Source organism: Sylvia atricapilla, chromosome 7 (assembly GCF_009819655.1).
Source record: "Sylvia atricapilla isolate bSylAtr1 chromosome 7, bSylAtr1.pri, whole genome shotgun sequence".
NCBI classification, from domain to species: Eukaryota; Metazoa; Chordata; class Aves; order Passeriformes; family Sylviidae; genus Sylvia; species Sylvia atricapilla.
In genome coordinates, this window is record NC_089146.1 from 24,276,938 (window position 1) to 24,292,375 (window position 15,438).

General features: G+C 42.6%; 1 protein-coding gene across 1 annotated transcript; it reads right to left on the reverse strand.

Moving 5' to 3' along the window:
* Positions 1–637: 637 nt before the first annotated feature.
* Positions 638–15,428, reverse strand: TMEM169 (transmembrane protein 169). Its single transcript, XM_066323013.1, has 3 exons — positions 15,371–15,428; positions 3,191–3,629; positions 638–1,722 (listed from the first exon to the last, which is right to left on the reverse strand). Exons 2-3 carry the CDS (start codon positions 3,492–3,494, stop codon positions 1,100–1,102), a joined length of 927 nt encoding a protein of 308 aa, XP_066179110.1. The 5' UTR covers positions 3,495–3,629; positions 15,371–15,428; the 3' UTR covers positions 638–1,099.
* Between the last annotated feature and the right edge of the window lie 10 nt (positions 15,429–15,438).

Genomic DNA, 15,438 nt, shown 5'->3' on the forward strand with positions numbered 1-15,438 from the left:
AAACAGGAAAAGGGATGAGGTGGGGAAGGCGACACAGATTTCCAGAGCTGAGACACAGATAGACATGAACTTCTGGACTCCTCCATTCAGAAAGGAGATGTCCAACAGCTCTTCCATAAGAGCAACTTTAAAACCAGAATAACTTGTTTCAGAGCCCTTTGCATCCCAAGCACCTTCAACTCCACCTCCCTAAATTCAGGTGCTGCAAGTCCACACCTGCATTGCAGTGAGATGTAAATAGATTGCCCCTTCCTTAGGGGCAGGCACCTCCTTAGAGCACGTGTTTCCTCCCTATTAATGTTTGCACTGCACACTGTCTATTACTCCTGTAAATGGTTCCTCCCTAGCAGTGCACATATCAAGAGATCCACTGCAGGTATGTTCCAAGCACCTATCTGAGCACCTGCAGCCACTTGAGGGTTCCTGGTGACAGCCTCATCAGGACCCCACACACTGCATTACAAAGCAAGCCCTGCTCTTCCATTTTGGAATGGGTTTTTTTCCAGTCAGTGTAGAACTTACTTGCTTTTGTTGGCAGCTATGCTGTCCTCTCCCATTATTCCAGTGGTCTGTGACACTGGACTCTGACAGTGTCAAAGCAGCCAGCCTGCCTAAGTTAGCTGCTCTTGCTGGAAAACTGCAGGAACATCACACATTTTGCAATTTAGCCTTCACCTCTGAATGGATTCCTATCTCTTGAAGTTTATCTCCTGAGCAGAGACTTCTTTTCACTATCATAGGTCACTACTATGTCCTATTGCTGAAAAGTAAAGTCTATATTGACAGAAATGGACTTTTCATAATGTATCTCTGCTACTACACAGCCAGAGCCCTGCAGATCTGGATTTTCTAATGATTTCTGGAAGCCATAATTAGCTACAACACATGACAAATCCTTGGAAAGCCATGCACCTCCCCACCCAGAGCATGTGAAGCTAGCATTCTTGCATTCTGTGACATTTAAAGAGGACTCTCAGCCCAATATTTTATTCATTAAGTTTGTGTTTAAATATAGATATATTTTTTTAAAAAAATCAGTGTGTTATTTTCTAGGTGAGAACACTCGCATATGACCAAAATAGTCATCCGGGGCAAAGGCTCAGACTGCTGAGGTCTCAACCCCCTGTGCAGAGCTCTTGCCAGAGAGACTACCTGAGATATTGTCAGAATCAAGCAGCTCAACAATGCTGTACGGAGAACAATCTTCCAAGCCCAGCTTGCTGCAGAGCCAGCCACAGAATCCTTTCTCCATATCCCTGACAGCGTGCCACCAGTACCCAAAGGACCATGCTACCTGGGCTACAGCTGAATACAGGCCTAGGGAGAAAGAAACAACCATAATTATAATTGGGTAGAAGATAATCAAAAAGGGACAAAAGGTGATTTTGTGCCAGAAGGTCCTCTCTTCATTGTACACCAAGAAGATGTTGTACCATGTAATGGTTCCATAATAGAATGAAACCACGAAGGACACTACAAAAATGATGGGGAGGCAGATGATGGTCCAGAGGACAATGTGGGGTCCTCTGTCTAACCCAACTTCACATTTCTTCTTCTTCTCAGGTAGATCTTCTTTAGGAGGTTCCTTTGATTTAGCCAGTTCTTGCAGCTCTTTATCTGTTAGTGTGACATGGATGTCCACCATCTGACCCTTCTTCTTTCCCCTGGTGATCGTTCCAGTCAAGGTGACATATCGGCTGTCTAAAGGCATGTTCCAGACACCTACAACACAGATAAACTCATCTACATCAGATTTATTTTCTGTACAAAGTATTTTCTGTAAGTCCTCAAATGCCCCAAAGATAATTAGATAGTGCATATGGAGTTACAGTTAAAACCAAATTTAAAAAGATGGAGGATGAGAAGAAATGCAGTATGAAGAAAATTACCACAGAATAAAATGGAAGAAGAGCTAATGAGGAAAAAGACAGGAATTCCAGATGATAGAAATCACAAGGGAGAAAACTCCAGTATCTCCACTAGGGACCATATGTGAAGGGAAAATGCTGCAAGAGTAGAGAAGTATGAGACAGAGTAACTCAATTGCAAATGGTATGCCTGTTTTCTCTGTTTGCATCATGGATTTATTCCTGAACAGCCTGGACACTTGGGTTTATTTAGTTAAATATCACTGAGACTCTTGCTTTGGAATAAGCACATCCACACATGGAATTATACCTGAATAGCTAATAGTTCACTTTACATTTGCATTGTATCTCAATCCAAATTAATTTTTGAAGTTTAGAAAAACTTAACAAACTGTCATAAAATTATCTTTGCATTTTAAGAGATGAGTAGAGGGACCCAACTGGACAGTGCTGTATATGTGTTAAAGTTACAAATGGACTGCCTTCGCTTTCAAGTGACACTGGTGTCAGATGGGCCATGCAGTGGTACTGGCCATAAACTCCTCTTTGGGGCTACAGTATATTTTATCCTGGTCTTAATTCTGACTAGCTTGGAAGAAGGTCTTCAGAAATTCTTAAAAAGAGGCTGAGCAGCTCAAAGTGCTCCACAAAAGTAGGAAGGTAGCAGGCAAATCATGAGGATACGGTGTGGAATCATGGGGGAATCTGGTGTATTTGGTAGACCAGGAGCATTTAAGCCCCTCTCAGCCTGCACTGCTGAGTCAGAAGAGTATTTAGCCACAGGACCTGCCTTCCACACTTCTTCCTTGCAAGGGTACCCAGGACAGATAGCAGAAGTGAAAGTGACTCAAAGATGCCCCATGATGACCTTGCCAAATAATCACCCTTCAAAGGGAAGCCGTGCTGGGTGCATGCAAACAGAAGGCAACAGCAAATCCTAGATAATGAGTTAAGTTCTCTATCAAAGATAGAACCACTAACTCCATCTGCTTCCATCCTTTCACTTAACAGGTAGGTTTTCAGGCATGGACAGTGGCTTAGAATGACATCGTTAGTTTAAAGCATGCACAGCACTGCAACCAGCACATCAACCCCAACCAGCACATACATTTAAAACTAAGACTGTAGCAACAACCAGACTTTGCAAAGAACTGCAAAATCAGCCTGTAATGCTTTCTGTTTCAGAGCATTTTCATGTATGAACTCAAGCTCTCCTTGCCTGAAGTCTTGGAGGGTTGGTCCCACAGTCACTTCCATTTGACTTTAGAGCATGATGGCATCAAAAAGGCTTATGGGAAGTGAGTGTTCTCAGGACTACGTACCATCTGTCATAGACTGACCCAGGAACTTGGAGCCTTCCTCAGAGCTCCTCTCCCCTCCTTCTTCATCCCCCTGTTCTTCTTCCACTTTATTGTCACTCTCCGACCGATACACTATTATTGACTCGGGGCGTGACTCTTTCTTCTTCTTTTTCCTCCGGTCCATAGTGGCTTCCCCATCAAAGGTGACAGTGGTTCCCACAGCCCTTCTCATTGTGCCACAGCGAGGGCTCTGGCCTCCAGACTTGCTGTCTTTCTGCACAGTGTCCTCCATCCCACTGCTGCTCTCAGTCACCTCACCTGGCATCTTGTTGCACCTGTTTCCAATCCAACAGCACCAATTCTGTACTTAGAAGTCATTGATTAACAATGGTCCCATGGATGCTTTGTTCTGTTAAGATGTCCCACTGCTGGTATCCAAACTACGCACTCCATTCCCAGCCTAAAATGAGAGACAAGGGTGAAAAAGTGTCTTTGTCTTAACAAGCAGAAAAGATTGGCAGAATTTTCCTAAAAAGGGTTACTTCCAACTGGTTTAAATGTCATCTGACGATCTCTATTACTGTCCTGAACATCAGCTCTCTTACATGGATATATGTTTTGTGGTATCTAATCTATCTTGATTCTTAGGGTCCAGTTTTCTGGACTGTAACAAACCAAAGCTACTGGAAAGAGCATTAACATTTATAAGAAGAGATTAAACATAGCCAGCTTACTGGATGAATTTAACATTCCTCTCCAATGCTGGAAACAAACAGAAGACAATAGTTTTGGCCCAAATGCATCAGAATAAAGGATTGAAACCATAGATGAAAAAGAAGTTGACCGATTTAAGGGACTGGCCTACACACGACTGCAACAAGAACACTGTGCTTGCCCAGCATTACAACAGCTATATTGGCGCCAGCCTTTCTTATTTTGAGAGTCTAATGATTTACCCCCCCTTTGCAAGGATATTGCAAAAATTAATCAAATTATGTCAAAACTAGTGTTGTTTCAAACTTTAACAATATGTAGTGTTGCCATACTTTAAAAATACAAAATATACAGTGAATTTAAAGCAAATTATTAAGATGACTTTGCTGGAGAGGGAACTGGGAACCACAGCAAATTCTTCTGACTGCACAGAGAAAACAGCACAAGTCTTCACAAATCTTTTTAACAAAAATAAATTTTTGCTCCTCATTCAAGCAAAGTTAACAGTGATATCAAGTGAAACTCTCATCCATGGGAAAGCTGCCCAAGTAAAAAACACATAATTAAACATGCATCGAGGCAGGCAAATCCTGCTCCATGAATATGGAAAAAGGATTAATGGTTCTCAGATTTCATAACATTTAAGGAAACTGACTGTGCCAAGCATTCATGAAGCATTTAGGTACAAATCTGAATACAATGAATAACATTTTAACAACTCGGAAGAGCTCTGTTGAACATTTACATGAACATTTGTATTTAAAAGAATGCATCTGACCAATAATTAAGCTTCTACCTAGTAACCAAGTCTTTCCTTTAACAGGAAACTAAGAAACACAGGTATCATAGTTTATAGCCTACATAATGCTGGGGAAATTGAATGGATGACAGAAAAAAACCTGAGCATTTTTAAATTCGGCAGTATGGTCCTGGTCTTCCCACAGATTTAAGATTTTGCTGGTATGTTTTGAAATTTTGTGCAGAACTTTAGATCAACTATTTATGCCTCCTACTCTCACACTTACACACACCACACCCACACCAAACTGGTAATTGTATCACTTTAACACCTAAGACTGTGCCTATTTGGCTCTATGGAGGCTTGAAGAATTCAACAACTCAGATTATTTTTGTGCATTAGAGAAAATAAATCTTCCCTAGTGATCAGAAGACACACAAAATGGACTTAAAAACCCCTCAAGATTCAGCATACCCCAGAAGCCAGACTACTTCTAAATCACTGGGCAGATAATATTTTTAGCTCTGCAGCATGGCTGGAAAGAGGCTGTTTTGATTGCCATCACACCTGCCATAAAATATGTATGCCTAACTTAGCAGACATACTGGAAAACAGAAATTCATGTAAGCTTTCATTTGTTGTCGTTGAGGTTTTTTTGGGTGTTTTTGTTTGGGTTGGTTTTGTGGGTTTTGTTGTTTTGGGGGGGGTTTTGTGGGTTTTTTTTGTTTCGAGGTTTTTTGGTGTTTTTTTTTTTGGTTTTGGTTTTTTTTTTTTTTTTTTTTTTTTTTGGTTGGGTTTTTTTAATGCTTTTAGGGTTAAATGGAAAGAATTTATGCTATGGAATAAACTGGCTCTTTGTAGTAAATTTATTCAGGAAGTACAATAGGTTCTAACATTTTTCTCTGAAAATCAGCCTTAAAACCTCATGTCTTGCATTTATAAAACTCCGAAATTACCTGATTTAACCTAATGAGTCAACAGTGAGATTCTGCTTCCAAAAGTGAGGAAAACAGGCCTGGAAACAGAGAAACCAAAAGCATCACTTCTGGAATAATCTACTAAAAGTCTGGAGACACAGAAGCTGATTAGATTCCCAAAGTTCCTGGCTGTAGTTCCATGTTCAGTCCCTACTGACTTGAGAAGGGGATGACTTACAAGTAACATTTAAAAATAACACAAAGCTACAGGCAAATATTTGCAGTTGGGTTTTTTGTTGCTTTTTTTTTTTTTTTTTTCTTAAAGTTGATCCAGCTGTGGCCTTACTTAAACTCACAGTGGATGATAAGCTAATGTTAGTTCTCAGTGTGATGCCAAAGCCCAAAAGACTATGTCAGCCTTGACTGTGCAAGGTGATGTCCCTTTTGAATCTCACAGATAGGCACTGGCAATTTGTGTCCTGCTTTTATGCTCACCAGGCAGGCAGAATGATGATTAATGACCAGAAGATGCCTATGATCCCCAAGTTATTTTGCTATGTCTGATGTTCCCATCCCACTATAGCAGTGTAACAGTGTGTCTTTTCGGAGTGCAGCTACAGCCTTTCTAAATCCCAGTCAGCCTCTCCGTAGAGAAACTGCTTGAGAAGTATTCAGGCAGCAATCAAGCTCACACAACCACATAGGTTACCAGGCTAGCTCAGCAGAGAGGCAGAAGACTCTCAGCCCCTAATCAAGTTCCAGCAAGCGTTTATTCCAGTGTACTGAAGGTGAATCCGGAGCCAAAGAGACAGAGAACGTGTTTTTTCTTATTTATATAAGGTCCCAGGTTCGTGGGTGGTACAAGGGGCAGGGCAGGGTGCAAGTGACCATAGGGAAGAGAGGAACAGGACACCAAGCCCCATAGCCAATGGGGAAAGGGAAAGGGGAAGCCATGGGGTGGGTGATAGACTTGTGAAACCCAGGGAGAAGATTGCACAATGTCTGCAAGAATCCATGGCGGAGAAGCTTTTTTACACCTGGGGTATCTTTAATCTTCACTTTTCCAGGGAAGGGCAGTTGAAAATTCCTTTAATGGCACGAGGGTCTCTGCATACCAGCTACTGCCTCTGTGAATTGCCACCAGGACTAGAAATACCTCCACAGCAGGGTAATCTGAGAGTGGCAGCTCAGTTTCTCCTCTTGCTGATAAAAGGAGAGGGAATGGGCAATGGGGGACAAGCCCCTAAGAAGCACTGTTGCTGTGGCTGAGTCAAAGCCCCTGGGATAAGGAAGTAAAGGAGCCCAGATTATTCTGTTTAAGGCACAAGAAAGTAAAATCTGATGTAGGAGATCCTTGTGACCCAGCAGAGGAGGATGCAGCAAGATAAAAAGCTGAAAGATGCAAATACAGGGCAGACGTTAGGTAGGTGTTTTAACAAAGTGGGTAGGTGTCCCTTGGTATAGATCACTGGGGGATAAAATGTCATGGGAAACTTCCAAATCTGGACTGGCTATCTTGGCAGAATTTTGGTCACCTGTACTTGATCAGAAGAGGGGAAGTCCTGTGGTTTGCAGGGAGCAAACCTGCAGGTTTAGGGAGCAGTGAGATTGAAGATTGCAAAATCCCTCTTGATCTTAAGCCTGTTCTCACAGTACATGTATATTTTTCTCTCATCTGTTTCCCAATGAAGCAGCTAGAATATCCCCTGCCAGCTGGTTCAGAACTTCTGAACACAACACTTCAGAATACCACCATCAGCCCTACATCCCACAGCAGTGCTGCTGAGTTGAACAGGTTCAAGCCTTAGTCCCATTTTTCCCGGGAATCTTTTCTCTGTAGTTGCAAACAAGAAGTGGGCTCTTGCAGAAATCACAGCAGTGTACAAAGAGCTTAATCTTCCTCACTTCCTTTTCTTTACAACTTCTAAGAATAAGACCAGCCCCCAGCACTACACAGCTGTCCACAGCATCAATTTCTTCAGCCACATCCCAAAATCTTCACCCTTTAAAAGCCTTGCTGTGGAGTTGAAACATTAAGAATTGCTGTGCATCTCATAGTAGTGGATGCCTCCCACGTGGGAGCACAGGAATCTAATAACTGTCCATGGGAGGGAAAGAAAAGAAATGGTCATATTTCAGAGCTAGCAAGGAGCAGTTTAGTAGCAAAAAAAAAAAAAAATTGTTATTAATTTCCATTAATAACATTTCCATTTTGTTATTAATTTCCATGAAAACAGATGGAGAACCCTGGGGAGGCTGCTCTGAAAAAACACTTTATAGAGTAATTTTTAGAAGCACAGTCTTCTGTTACTATGCAGGAAATCTATGGCTGCTTATGCTTCCTGTGACAATAATAGTCTTTGACACACAAAACAGGAGCCTAAAAGCTTGGCCTTGCACCATTTAGGTCAAAGGAAGCTTCTTCCATTGGTTTTCAGAGTTTGATCCTCCTGCTAACAGAAGAGAAATTATCTAGTTTGAATGCAGAGGGGAAGGAAGAGCCTTCCTGCAAGCTAATAAAATCCTTGATCTTAAATCCCTGCTACAGCACAAGTAACCTTTTTATGACTGCTCAGAGCAGATATGAGAGGAAAAAATGTAGACGGTAAGCAGCAAGGAGAATAAATTTTTATTTTTATAGTCACATAAAATGTACAACACATAAGAAGAACTGGCACAGCATCTTCACTCACATCATGCAGGGGTTGTCTGCAGAAACAAAAAAACAACCTGTGCTTTAGAAGCACCATGATTTATGCAGGGTGGGGAAGAGATGAAGGGAAATCTACCCCAGAGACACACCTTGAGAGCTTCCCAGCCACAGATCTTCCTTTGCCTGCTGCTTTTACTCCATAACCTCTGCATCCCTGATCCCATCTCCACTCAACCCCCACCTCTGATTTTGTGGATGTGCATCTGTGTGGTTTTGAGCATCCCAAAGGATCTTTTCCAAACCTTAGTATTGTTAAAGGGGTTATCTGCTGGCAAATTGTACACATGAAAAATAGGTGGTATTAGATGCATCCAGCTGTTCAGGACAGATCTGTCTGTCACCAACCAATCATGTTATGATGAAACACATTGGTTTGATGCAGAACATGCAGCCTCCAGGCCCTAGAAAAACACATGACAAGACATATATAAGAAAGCACATTTAATTCACACATTATGTAGGGCCAAATGGTAGGGCTCCCTCCACAGCTTTGGATCTGTTTTAAATACCTAAATGACTCCACGTTATCTTTCACACATGCATCCTCACCTGCTAAAACAGAGGATGCCAGTTATCTCTTCATTTCATGGTGAAATATCTCAAACTAGATTACACAGTTACTTGAAACTAGCAAATACTCAAGGCTGTGATAAATGACATATTAGACAGTGAGGCAAGAACAGCTCCTTCCTATCAGTACCAGGGTCTGTGCAGTTTGTGGTGAGCTTGACAGGGGATTTATCTTACGGAAAATAGTAAGATGTTATTTTTAGCCATACAGATTCTTCACCAAGCAGCTCCTTCTATAGGGAGGAATGTCTAAGGAAGGAGGGAAAAACCTACCTCTCCTGGCAGTGGCTGATTTCAGACTGCATTAAGTGTCTGTATAACAACAGCAAGAAACACAAAGGAAAATATCAACCTCTGCCACCCCAGCAAGGTAAAACAAAAAAAACCACCAAAGTTCAAGGTTCACACTCGTCTTTCCCTCCCTGCTTAATCCACAGGCTTCCAAGCACTTTCATTTCTTGGAAAGATAAAGAAGAAAAATGATCATGCTCTGGGCGTGCTCCCAAGCAGGAGCAGACTTCAAGCTGGACTGCCAAAAGCAGAGGATGACACTAAGCAGCTAAGCAGAGGGGATAACACAGTAAGATGACTCGAGTCACCAAAAACTTTACAGGTGTTTGGTAGTGGAGCTCCCCATGCCTTCCTCTCAGGAGCAGAGGGTGCTAAAAGCTCAAGCTAAAAGCAAAGGGAGGTGTGGGCAAGCAGCATGATTTCTGTGAGCAAGCACTGACAGACCCAAGTTTGCCCAATCTCTGCAGTTTATCACAGGCACACAGTTCCTGCCTGTTGGCAGGTGCCATTAGTGCCAGCTCTGCACCACATCATGAGTCAAACCTGCTGTGGCCAGCTCAGCTGTTGACCATCACTGGAGCTCCAGCAAGACTGGACTTGCTTGGGTGTGCATTAAGGGTTTCCTGGCTCCTGGGGCTATGCTGGGTGGCTCAGGACCCTTGGCTCTCCCTTCCATTCCTCCACAAGATACCAAATGCTTGCTGACAGCATTCTACAGATACAGACAAAACACACACACACACACACAAAAAAAAAAAAAAAAAAAAAAAAAAAAAAAAAAAAAAGTATGGAGAGATGCATTCCACGGTATCACTATATTGTTTGAGTGACATTTTCCAAGGATATTTTTAAAAGTCAAGGACATTTTACAGAGTATCTGTTTTATGAATCAGTTCTTTTTATTTTCCTTTGCTGTTCCATAACTTTTCCAAATGTCACAGAACAATAACTGCTGTGTAGATCACTTATTCCTGAAGACTGGAAGACAGCATACAAGAATAGCTGAGCATTTTTATTTTATAATAAATGGAATGCCCAATCAATTTTCTTGCATCCAAATTTTTTAAGACTCCCCCAACTATACTAGTCTACCTTTTCTGGAGCAAAAGCCTGAAATGCCCTCGTCTTCCCACTTATTTGAACAGACTGCTAGAAGAAAGTGAAATTGAGATAAAAGACACAAAGCTTTTCACTGCCTCCACATGGATGATATCTGTTTCTTTATGTTTATTATATTATGCTAAAAATATCAAGGAATGGCACATTAGCCTTTAAAGAGAACCAAAGCTTTAAAAGGAGCCTGATTTGGAAATGAAAGGTTTGAAATCTTCAGAGCAAACCAAGCATTTAGATATGAGTCTTGAATAAACTCAACCAAAGTCCCTAAATTTTGTAGGAAAAACTAGATTTCAACTGTAGAGGCACGCTTTCTGTTCCCCTGCTCTACCCCTCACCTCCAGATTTGCCAAAACAGGCCATCCTGCACCTCGAAACAGCAAGTGCTCATTGCAATTCCATCCCCCAGGTCACTGCTGGATTACACTGTACCATAGGAACATCTGACATCCCACCAACTTTAGTCAAAAATCCTGCCTCCATAGTGCCTTTGGGTTGGGATCAAGTGTAGCATCTATTTTTGGTTTTTTTTGGTATAAGACCAAATTTGTCCTTGGTTGGGATTGGAAGATGCACTAGAAACCTGCTGCATACACAAACCAGTTGTGTCTCCTCCCCTCCAGGCATCCAAGCAGATGCTTAGAAGACAGTAAAAATAAGTAAGTAGTACATGAATATAGAGCTTTCAGCCCCTCACCTCCCACACCAGTGTGCAGAGAAAACACCTTCTACACAGCATATACACACATGGGGAAGTAAGAAACACTGAGAGCTGCTCCAAAGCCATGAAACACCAGTGGTGGTGGGTGTGCTGACACTGGACTTCTGCTACAGAACTGGCAGGGGATGCCAGCGAAGAGCTCCAAGACCTCCATCACACAGTGCTCTCAAGAGAAGGTTTTAATGCATGCTGGACTCTTTTCTGACTTTTACAATAACTAGAAGCAAGGACCCTAGTTAACACTTCAGGCTCTTTTTCCTTCCTTCCTACTCAGAAGATCCCTGACCCTCTCAGTCTCAGTCCCCTTTCTTGCCCTGCTCTGTGCTGGCAAAATAAAGCACCCTAGTGCTTTACTCTGACAAAATAAGGAGAAACCACACGTTAAAATATCTGCAATTAGAGAGGAAGCAGTTGCAGCCTTACTGCCTAATGGAAAATACAGTCAATTGTAAATCCAGTCTGGAAAGCATTATCTGAAAAATACCAACAGCAAGCTACATACATCGTGTGGTTCTGCTTTAGGTAAGATTTTGGGGGCTTCAAATCAGAGCTTTCTCTGAGTAACACCTGGCTGCAGCCCAGGAATTGCTGGAGAGCACAACTGAACAGAGAGAATATTCCCCTGGGAGTATTTCAGGATTGTTTAATGCATTGCACAGTAAATATAATCTGGGATATTTAGACAGTATCTCCAGCAGAGATACTGAGCCAGGAATGACTTGGCTCAGGGGAGTTATAATTGGATAGAAACCTGTGATGCCAGGATATGAAAAATGCAGCACTTTGAACTGCAGAAAAGTGAATGCTTCAGTATCATGAGTATGATATTAGCAGGTTGTGTGATTGTTTAGAAAATCTATCAACATACCTGTTTCAAACTGTTTGATGCTGATATTCTATATCTTGTACCACTGCAAACACTGCTTTGTGTCTTGGTGTCTCCTCCTTTCTCCTCTCTCTCTCTCTTTTTTTTTTTTTTTTTTTTTTTTTTTTAAATCAGTGGAATGAAATTGCCAGAGATAATGATAAAAGATTGTAAAATCCTGTTTGTCTTCCAATTAGACAGAAATCCTCCAGGACATTGCTGAGACTAAGGTGCCTTTCCAAAGAGGAAGTCCCTAAAAAGATGAATTGACCAGAAAGCCTGAACATCAGCTGGAGCTGACCAGGAGGCTGCTCTGACATGGAAACAAGAAGCCACAAAACAGAAAGGCTCTTGCTGTTGAGAGATGATGAAAGGAAAAGCAGCCTTAGGAGAAAATGTACAGACAGGAGGTGAAAGTAGCAGGGATTTCCAAAGAGGCCTGTTGCATAATCCCATGGAAAGGTCCAGAGAGGTAAGGACACAAACTCATGCCAGCTTTCATTTGGTTTTGGCTCAATCCAAGCATTTCTTGTAATAGGTATGAGGAGGGAAGAAATTATTGTTGTTATACTTTGTGTGGTTTTTTGGTATCCCAGGAGAAGAAAAATATGAACGTGGAGCACCCATAAGAGTGGGGTCTGGGAAAGCAGAGGCTGCTGGAGTGTAAGCTTGCACTTTTCTGAAGGTTAACTAGCAGAAACCCCCTATGAAAAACTGTCTCGAACCTTAAAATTTTATTTCTGGCACTAAGATGCTTTTCATTAAATCTCTTCTGCCCTCACCTCCTTGTGAGGCTGCTGACTCCAGGGATACCTCTCACAGGGTTTGGACCCTGTGGAGGTTTCTATCCTGTTTGGAGCCACCTCTTCTCTCACATCAGGCTGGTACTTAACTACTCTGGAGACCTTCTCCCTTGCCAACGTAGATTCTGAGTTATAAGAGGGCACAGACATCCTGAAGGTAGCATGCCATAAGGAATTCTCAAGGCAGTACATATCAGTACCAGGATTTTTAAAGCAAAACTGGACTAACAGGAGTCATCAGATGAATAGCTGAGCCATAGGCTGGCAAAACACAGCGTCAGCTACAAAAGTAGCCTTTTCTGAAAACGCAGAGTTTTCTATTCATCTCAATAAAGTGAACTACTTCATTCAAAGCCAAGACACAATCTGGGAGCTGTAGAAACAGGAAATCTAGTTTTTCCTCTTCAATATGTAAATAAAAAAGTAGATGTTCAAGAATGACATATGCTAATCCTGCAACTCCAAAGCTGACAACTGGAAAAAACTACTGAGTTATTTTTTTTTGTCATTTTGACTTTTGAATAGTTGATGTTTAAAATGATAGTTATACCAAGGCAAAAAAAGTCACATGGTTAACTTCAAAAAACAAAAATGAAGTCTCCAAGGCTTTAAATGTAGATTTATTCTCTTCCAAATGCAAGCTGACATATGCAGAAAAAATAAATAAAAAATAAGGTGTCTAATCAGACACTATTTTCTAACACATAAAAATTCAGAATCTTAACATTAAGTTTATAGAGTAACATCAATATGCAAAAGCTTTATGCTTACTGAATTTACCACTATCTGTATGGAGTGACAGACCGGTATGTTTTAATGCTATCAATAAAAGACAACATTCCATTGTGATTAAGAAAGTACAAGCATATGAGGAGATTAAAATTGATTTCAGTTAATAAGATTTTCTTACTTTCAGCTTAAATAACTTTGAATTCAATGACTGGGATCAATTTGATTCAGACAAAGTTTGAATCAAAGGCAACACACACAACAGTGAACAGAAGCTGCTGCTTTGCTGAAAACGTCTGTGAGCTCTATTTTTTTTTGGATACATTTTCTTACCAGAAGGGGCAACCCTCCACTGCATGCCAAGGAATGGATGTCTATTTTTCCCTCCTCCTTCCTCTACAGTCTTCACGCCTTTCCCCTTTCTCCTCCCACCCATCACTCACAGAACCTTAACTCATGTGTTCGGCCCCTTATTTATGGCATTTCTGTGGCTATTGGGAAATTCCAGAAACCAAGCAATATATCCTGATAGGGAAGAAAAATTCTTTGGTAGTGCTCTCCAGGAAGAACATTGAAGTCAAGGAGGTCACATGAATAGAAAGGCCCACTGGATTTTCCTTGGAGCCATGCAGCTCAGTTGGGATGGCAGGCAGGCTGGAATATGAAGATCTAATTCACCAGCACAGATGAGTGCTTCTCCCTGGGATTAATGATTGCTCTGATACGGCCTGCCTGAGATATGTAGGGCAGCCAGAGACAGTTAATAGGGATCTGCGAAGTCTCAGATTGGGAAAGATAATTAAAGGGAGGGGAAAAAAATTTTTTTGCAGTGTCACTTAGTGCTTCACGTTTACCCCCCAGAAAGTGGAATGCTTTAAATACTGAAGTATTCGGCAAACACTGACCCACCCAAAAAGGGCAATTTTGGCTAACAGTTGCCTTATTGGCCTAAGTCATCATGCAGAAATCCACCCCGTCTTGAATGAATGAATGGTGAATGAATCTGGACACACTGTTAACTTCTCCATGCCTTCCCTCCCATACACCTAAAAGCAGGGTATACAGCTTCCATCGAAACATACTGAAGTTCCAGACAAAGATGTTGTCCTAAAATTGTCCCCGATTTAACGTATTAAGCCTTAAAACATGCTTTTGGAAAAGTAAATAAATTTGTTTCACAAATGAAAATCCCAAAACAGACTCAGTGATTCTACTACTTTACTTTTATGTCTTTAAGGAAAAAACTGAACCAAACCAACCAACCAACCAAACCCTTACTCTCTTCTCACATTAGCCAACTTTCCTAAGGTAAAAATAACACGACAAAATTGAGACATACTTTCAAACATCTCTTCTATTGAAAAGAACAGAGGAGATGCCTGGAAAGACACTGAATGTGCACACACATGCTGTTGGGCACATCAGCGCTGGTTAAAATCACCTGCAATGGACAAAGATGCTCTGTCACTTCACTGTGAGATAGAAAAGAAAATAATGTTGCCTGCCTTCTGTGTCAACTGAGCTTACTTAGGGCCATTTTAATGGAGCCAGGACGGGGGGACGGACATCACCCCCACAAAGGCAGTTTAGCCCAAAATGACTCTACTGGGGACATGGCAAGCGCTATCACTCCGCCTTCACGGCCTCTTCCCGGCGGAGTCCATGCTCGGAGAGAGGGCTGCCCGCGGGTCCGTGGCGGGCGCACACCAGCACCTTCCTGCTCTCCGTGACACCCGCCGGGCTTTCCACCGGCTGCTCCCGGAGGGGCTCCGCTCCCGCTGCTCCTCAGGGTGCCTGCCCGCCTCCACGGGGAAGGTGACCCGAAGCGGAATGGAAAACAAGGAGACCCGTCCCTTGCAAGCAGACGAGGCTGCGGGCAGGTGGGCGCTCACTGCGGGGCTGCGGCGGCGACCCCGCGGCGCCACCGGAGACACCGACCCCTCCCGGGCGCCGAGCGATCTCTGCCCCGCCGGGTCGGGCCCGGGCGACACCGACAGCGGACGGCCGCCCCCCCGTGCCTTACCTGCCGCCCGCGGTGCCGCGCTGTCCGCGCCACAGGACGCCGGCACCGCCGGCACCGCCAGCACCGCC

Coding starts and splice junctions, on each gene's coding strand:
- TMEM169 (XM_066323013.1), bottom strand. CDS start 3,494: ATGCCAGGTGAGGTGACTGAGAGCAGCAGTGGGATGGAGGACACTGTG. Junction 1,723..3,190: donor GGGTCAGTCTATGACAGATG/GTACGTAGTCCT, acceptor TCTGTGTTGTAG/GTGTCTGGAACATGCCTTTA.